General features: G+C 40.5%; 1 protein-coding gene across 1 annotated transcript in view; it reads left to right on the top strand.

Annotated features, from left to right (window-relative positions):
• Nucleotides 1-7,874, top strand: part of Mst87F (Male-specific RNA 87F) — a 114,186-nt gene that overhangs the window by 80,413 nt on the left and 25,899 nt on the right. The window contains exon 9 of the mRNA XM_069331939.1: nt 234-445. Coding sequence (XP_069188040.1) covers nt 234-445 — 212 coding nt within the window. The remainder of the gene's footprint in view (nt 1-233; nt 446-7,874) is intronic.

Below are 7,874 nucleotides of genomic sequence, written 5' to 3'. Positions count from 1 at the left end.
ACCCAATATCACCACAAACGTTGACCACACCAACCCTGACCACTCCCAATATCACCACAAACGTTGACCACACCAACCCTGACCACTCCCAATATCACCACAAACGTTGACCACTCCCAATATCACCACAAACGTTGACCACACCATCCCTGACCACTCCCAATATCACCACAAACGTTGACCACTCCCAATATCACCACAAACGTTGACTACTCCCAATATCACTTCCACAGACATTTATTGAGCGGGACATTCGTGTGGAGCTGACCTTCGGTATCCGGGTGGTAACAGCGCACCACTACACCACAATGGCCGTCCTCACCGGGCCATTCCGGCCGGCGTGCTTCGACCCGGCCACCGTCCGGTCCCTATACGGCATCGTACCCAACGTTCACAACTCCGACTCCGAGCAGGACCTCTACAAAGCCGAGATGGCGACGCACAGGTAAGTTCGGCAGGCTGTTTACGCATCAATATGCAATATTCTCATCTACGATAATCCAAACTTGCCAAAGACTCATTTAGGCGTAGATGAGTCTACGCCTAACCTATGACTAACCTCATCGTTAGGTGTAGGTTAGGTTCTGTTGGCAATTATTAGCATTTGTATTATGTGGACGACGTATTTGCAGAGATGCGATTCGAACACATTTCAGCCACGTTATTGTGACTTCTCGTCTGCACGTAATTACTTTTGTCGAACAGTGTTTCGTTCACTTCCTCTGTTCGAATCGCACCTCTAAATGCTTCATCTACGAACTGCAAACATCATTAATGACCAAACGACCCTTATCCACCTAACCTAAGTTAGACCTAACTATTCAACACATGATAGTTAGTAACAGTATTTACTAAAATTTCAGAAAATACTAATTTTGAATGCATAATGTGTTAAAATTGATGAATGCGTCTTTGGGGTGGGTTAAACGAATTGAGCAAGAGGACAGGCTGTAATCGAGTGTAAAATAGTTTTGATTCATAAACCGAGGGTCTGAAGACTTGATTAACGGGCATTTGGCCTTTGTTAACGAGGACGTTACTACTTACAGACGAAGCTTCGCAGGTCTGAACGCTGGTCAGAAGCTCGTTATTGCAGTTCGTTAGTTGGGATTTGACGTTTAATTTGATTAACGACTCGTGTAATCCTTTCTTTTTAGAGGGACGTTTTATTTGTCCCGAATAAGAATTACGCAGATTTTGTCATATAGTGCGTTGCTTAGCCATTCAGGTCAAGTTTTGTCATATAGTGTGTTGCTTAGCCATTCAGGTCACGTTTTGTCATATAGTGTGTTGCTTAGCCATTCAGGTCAAGTTTTGTCATATAGTGTGTTGCTTAGCCATTCAGGTCACGTTTTGTCATATAGTGTGTTGCTTAGCCATTCAGGTCACGTTTTGTCATATAGTGTGTTGCTTAGCCATTCAGGTCACGTTTTGTCATATAGTGTGTTGCTTAGCCATTCAGGTCAAGTTTTGTCATATAGTGTGTTGCTTAGCCATTCAGGTCACGTTTTGTCATATAGTGTGTTGCTTAGCCATTCAGGTCAAGTTTTGTCATATAGTGTGTTGCTTAGCCATTCAGGTCAAGTTTTGTCATATAGTGTGTTGCTTAGCCATTCAGGTCAAGTTTTGTCATATAGTGTGTTGCTTAGCCATTCAGGTCACGTTTTGTCATATAGTGTGTTGCTTAGCCATTCAGGTCACGTTTTGTCATATAGTGTGTTGCTTAGCCATTCAGGTCACGTTTTGTCATATAGTGTGTTGCTTAGCCATTCAGGTCAAGTTTTGTCATATAGTGTGTTGCTTAGCCATTCAGGTCACGTTTTGTCATATAGTGTGTTGCTTAGCCATTCAGGTCACGTTTTGTCATATAGAGTGTTGCTTAGCCATTCAGGTCACGTTTTGTCATATAGTGTGTTGCTTAGCCATTCAGGTCACGTTTTGTCATATAGTGTGTTGCTTAGCCATTCAGGTCACGTTTTGTCATATAGTGTGTTGCTTAGCCATTCAGGTCACGTTTTGTCATATAGTGTGTTGCTTAGCCATTCAGGTCACGTTTTGTCATATGATGTGTTGCTTAGCCATTCAGGTCACGTTTTGTCATATAGTGCGTTGCTTAGCCATTCAGGTCACGTTTTGTCATATAGTGTGTTGCTTAGCCATTCAGGTCACGTTTTGTCATATAGTGTGTTGCTTAGCCATTCAGGTCACGTTTTGTCATATGATGTGTTGCTTAGCCATTCAGGTCACGTTTTGTCATATAGTGCGTTGCTTAGCCATTCAGGTCACGTTTTGTCATATGATGTGTTGCTTAGCCATTCAGGTCACGTTTTGTCATATAGTGCGTTGCTTAGCCATTCAGGTCACGTTTTGTCATATGATGTGTTGCTTAGCCATTCAGGTCACGTTTTGTCATATGATGTGTTGCTTAGCCATTCAGGTCACGTTTTGTCATATGATGTGTTGCTTAGCCATTCAGGTCACGTTTTGTCATATAGTGCGTTGCTTAGCCATTCAGGTCACGTTTTGTCATATAGTGTGTTGCTTAGCCATTCAGGTCACGTTTTGTCATATAGTGTGTTGCTTAGCCATTCAGGTCACGTTTTGTCATATAGTGTGTTGCTTAGCCATTCAGGTCACGTTTTGTCATATAGTGTGTTGCTTAGCCATTCAGGTCAAGTTTTGTCATATAGTGTGTTGCTTAGCCATTCAGGTCAAGTTTTGTCATATAGTGCGTTGCTTAGCCATTCAGGTCAAGTTTTGTCATATAGTGTGTTGCTTAGCCATTCAGGTCAAGTTTTGTCATATAGTGCGTTGCTTAGCCATTCAGGTCAAGTTTTGTCATATAGTGTGTTGCTTAGCCATTCAGGTCACGTTTTGTCATATAGTGCGTTGCTTAGCCATTCAGGTCACGTTTTGTCATATAGTGCGTTGCTTAGCCATTCAGGTCAAGTTTTGTCATATAGTGTGTTGCTTAGCCATTCAGGTCAAGTTTTTGTCATATAGTGTGTTGCTTAGCCATTCAGGTCAAGTTTTTGTCATATAGTGTGTTGCTTAGCCATTCAGGTCAAGTTTTGTCATATAGTGCGTTGCTTAGCCATTCAGGTCACGTTTTGTCATATAGTGTGTTGCTTAGCCATTCAGGTCAAGTTTTGTCATATAGTGCGTTGCTTAGCCATTCAGGTCAAGTTTTTGTCATATAGTGTGTTGCTTAGCCATTCAGGTCACGTTTTGTCATATAGTGTGTTGCTTAGCCATTCAGGTCAAGTTTTGTCATATAGTGCGTTGCTTAGCCATTCAGGTCAAGTTTTGTCATATAGTGCGTTGCTTAGCCATTCAGGTCAAGTTTTGTCATATAGTGTGTTGCTTAGCCATTCTGGTCACGTTTTGTCATATAGTGTGTTGCTTAGCCATTCAGGTCACGTTTTGTCATATAGTGTGTTGCTTAGCCATTCAGGTCAAGTTTTGTCATATAGTGTGTTGCTTAGCCATTCAGGTCACGTTTTGTCATATAGTGTGTTGCTTAGCCATTCAGGTCAAGTTTTGTCATATAGTGTGTTGCTTAGCCATTCAGGTCAAGTTTTGTCATATAGTGTGTTGCTTAGCCATTCAGGTCAAGTTTTGTCATATAGTGTGTTGCTTAGCCATTCAGGTCAAGTTTTGTCATATAGTGTGTTGCTTAGCCATTCAGGTCACGTTTTGTCATATATTGTGTTGCTTAGCCATTCAGGTCACGTTTTGTCATATAGTGTGTTGCTTAGCCATTCAGGTCAAGTTTTGTCATATAGTGTGTTGCTTAGCCATTCAGGTCACGTTTTGTCATATAGTGTGTTGCTTAGCCGTTCAGGTCACGTTTTGTCATATAGTGTGTTGCTTAGCCATTCAGGTCACGTTTTGTCATATAGTGTGTTGCTTAGCCATTCAGGTCACGTTTTGTCATATAGTGTGTTGCTTAGCCATTCAGGTCACGTTTTGTCATATAGTGTGTTGCTTAGCCATTCAGGTCACGTTTTGTCATATAGTGTGTTGCTTAGCCATTCAGGTCACGTTTTGTCATATGATGTGTTGCTTAGCCATTCAGGTCACGTTTTGTCATATAGTGCGTTGCTTAGCCATTCAGGTCACGTTTTGTCATATAGTGTGTTGCTTAGCCATTCAGGTCACGTTTTGTCATATAGTGTGTTGCTTAGCCATTCAGGTCACGTTTTGTCATATGATGTGTTGCTTAGCCATTCAGGTCACGTTTTGTCATATAGTGCGTTGCTTAGCCATTCAGGTCACGTTTTGTCATATGATGTGTTGCTTAGCCATTCAGGTCACGTTTTGTCATATAGTGCGTTGCTTAGCCATTCAGGTCACGTTTTGTCATATGATGTGTTGCTTAGCCATTCAGGTCACGTTTTGTCATATGATGTGTTGCTTAGCCATTCAGGTCACGTTTTGTCATATGATGTGTTGCTTAGCCATTCAGGTCACGTTTTGTCATATAGTGCGTTGCTTAGCCATTCAGGTCACGTTTTGTCATATAGTGTGTTGCTTAGCCATTCAGGTCACGTTTTGTCATATAGTGTGTTGCTTAGCCATTCAGGTCACGTTTTGTCATATAGTGTGTTGCTTAGCCAATCAGGTCACGTTTTGTCATATAGTGTGTTGCTTAGCCATTCAGGTCAAGTTTTGTCATATAGTGTGTTGCTTAGCCATTCAGGTCAAGTTTTGTCATATAGTGCGTTGCTTAGCCATTCAGGTCAAGTTTTGTCATATAGTGTGTTGCTTAGCCATTCAGGTCAAGTTTTGTCATATAGTGCGTTGCTTAGCCATTCAGGTCAAGTTTTGTCATATAGTGTGTTGCTTAGCCATTCAGGTCACGTTTTGTCATATAGTGCGTTGCTTAGCCATTCAGGTCACGTTTTGTCATATAGTGCGTTGCTTAGCCATTCAGGTCAAGTTTTGTCATATAGTGTGTTGCTTAGCCATTCAGGTCAAGTTTTTGTCATATAGTGTGTTGCTTAGCCATTCAGGTCAAGTTTTTGTCATATAGTGTGTTGCTTAGCCATTCAGGTCAAGTTTTGTCATATAGTGCGTTGCTTAGCCATTCAGGTCACGTTTTGTCATATAGTGTGTTGCTTAGCCATTCAGGTCAAGTTTTGTCATATAGTGCGTTGCTTAGCCATTCAGGTCAAGTTTTTGTCATATAGTGTGTTGCTTAGCCATTCAGGTCACGTTTTGTCATATAGTGTGTTGCTTAGCCATTCAGGTCAAGTTTTGTCATATAGTGCGTTGCTTAGCCATTCAGGTCAAGTTTTGTCATATAGTGCGTTACTTAGCCATTCAGGTCAAGTTTTTGTCATATAGTGTGTTGCTTAGCCATTCAGGTCACGTTTTGTCATATAGTGTGTTGCTTAGCCATTCAGGTCAAGTTTTGTCATATAGTGCGTTGCTTAGCCATTCAGGTCACGTTTTGTCATATAGTGCGTTGCTTAGCCATTCAGGTCACGTTTTGTCATATAGTGCGTTGCTTAGCCATTCAGGTCACGTTTTGTCATATAGTGCGTTGCTTAGCCATTCAGGTCACGTTTTGTCATATAGTGTGTTGCTTAGCCATTCAGGTCAAGTTTTGTCATATAGTGTGTTGCTTAGCCATTCAGGTCAGGTTTTGTCATATAGTGTGTTGCTTAGCCATTCAGGTCAAGTTTTGTCATATAGTGTGTTGCTTAGCCATTCAGGTCAGGTTTTGTCATATGATGTGTTGCTTAGCCATTCAGGTCAAGTTTTGTCATATAGTGCGTTGCTTAGCCATTCAGGTCACGTTTTGTCATATAGTGCGTTGCTTAGCCATTCAGGTCAGGTTTTGTCATATAGTGTGTTGCTTAGCCATTCAGGTCAAGTTTTGTCATATAGTGCGTTGCTTAGCCATTCAGGTCAGGTTTTGTCATATAGTGTGTTGCTTAGCCATTCAGGTCAAGTTTTGTCATATAGTGTGTTGCTTAGCCATTCAGGTCAGGTTTTGTCATATAGTGTGTTGCTTAGCCATTCAGGTCAAGTTTTGTCATATAGTGCGTTGCTTAGCCATTCAGGTCAAGTTTTGTCATATAGTGTGTTGCTTAGCCATTCAGGTCAAGTTTTGTCATATAGTGCGTTGCTTAGCCATTCAGGTCAAGTTTTGTCATATAGTGTGTTGCTTAGCCATTCAGGTCACGTTTTTGTCATATAGTGTGTTGCTTAGCCATTCAGGTCACGTTTTGTCATATAGTGTGTTGCTTAGCCATTCAGGTCAAGTTTTGTCATATAGTGTGTTGCTTAGCCATTCAGATCAGGTTTTGTCATATGATGTGTTGCTTAGCCATTCAGGTCAGGTTTTGTCATATAATGTTGCTTAGCCATTCAAGTTTGTGTTATACTTGTGCAGTTGATTTGTTGATTTGACTTCACCATCGCTCCAGATGATCAACCTTCACTACCACTCATGTTGATATGATTCCAAGAAATTTCCTGATGACTTGACTAATCATGTCAGCTATCAATGTCTATATATAAATACGCAACTAAAAACCAACCCATGTTCAGACGAGTCATATTGCAAATTGCAACCCTTGACTGAACTGAAGGGAAAAAATAGCACATTTTTATTTCTAAACTGGGGTAAAAATGTGCTTTTCAATTTTACAATAGCAATTAGTGGGCTACATGTCAATCAGTGATCGCTACTGGGCTATGACACTGCCCCCAACTCCCATGCACCAGGGAATGTTTTTTTGGGGGATTGTTTTTGTTTTTATTGCATAAAATTGAATTAAAAATTCAGTTCACTTTTATGTTGGTCTTATGTTGTGTAAATTTAACGATTTGGACTTTCCATCGGGTTGTTGCGTTAATCTATCCACCAAACTCGCTGTTTTTGAGTGAAAAACACTACGCCTGATTCTTACTCGTCCTTAGGCTTGCAATATGCAATTTAAGAATATTAAAATTTTATTCAAAAATTTTAACTTACTGTATAAATAAAATCGGTATTTTTTAAATATATTATCAGTATTATGTACATAATTTTGTGTATAGTTAGGATAGGTTAGGAATTACGTACGGATAGGTTAGGTTAGGTTTGGGTAGGGTAGTGTACGTTAGGCTACGTTAGGTTAGGTTAGGTTAGGTTAGGTTAGGACTGGTTTGGTTTGGTTTAGTTAGGTTTAGTTAGGTTAGGTTAGGTTAGGTGGAAGAGTTGGTTCAGTTGGAAATTGTTTCTACCTGCAGTATGTGTATTGAAGAATTTGCATCCAGTCCTCAGGCCATGTTCAGTACTATTCATTCCACCCAGCGTCCGACCACACACAGGCATTCGTCAATTTTAACATAGTCATTCATAATAGGAATTTTCTTAAATATAAATTGATATGATTAAATATTACCATAACGTGCATATCGAGTAGTAGGTTAGCTTAGGTGTTTAGGTTCTGTTGCCAATTATTCGTATGTGTACCATGTGGGTGAACCATTTACAGAGTTGCGATTCGAACAGACGACGTCAGCGAAGCACTGTTTGAAAAATGGTCGAACATTTATGTTCGAACAATTATGAGTCGTGTGCAAAGAGCTTAGTGGCTAAATAACCTGTTGTTGTTTTAGATTTAGCTACTCACAACGAAATGTCCATGTAGCACGGGCTATGGTGATCACGTAATGAATAACCTAGCATTTGGTCATTATATACGAGGTGATGTACTGCACTAATGTGCCTATTGGCCTATTAGCAAGGTGCTTCACCTTCACCTCATCCTTGGCTATATTTCCGACAGCACAAAAACTGATAACGTTTACGAGCTATTCATGCCCGTGCCCCCTCTCGAGTGCCTTAGTCTTCATATTATTATTATTATAATATA

The sequence above is a fragment of the Procambarus clarkii genome, chromosome 26, assembly GCF_040958095.1.
Source record: "Procambarus clarkii isolate CNS0578487 chromosome 26, FALCON_Pclarkii_2.0, whole genome shotgun sequence".
Taxonomy (NCBI): domain Eukaryota; kingdom Metazoa; phylum Arthropoda; class Malacostraca; order Decapoda; family Cambaridae; genus Procambarus; species Procambarus clarkii.
The sequence above is the reverse complement of the archived record's forward strand: the minus strand, read 5'-3'. Positions and strand labels throughout refer to the sequence as shown.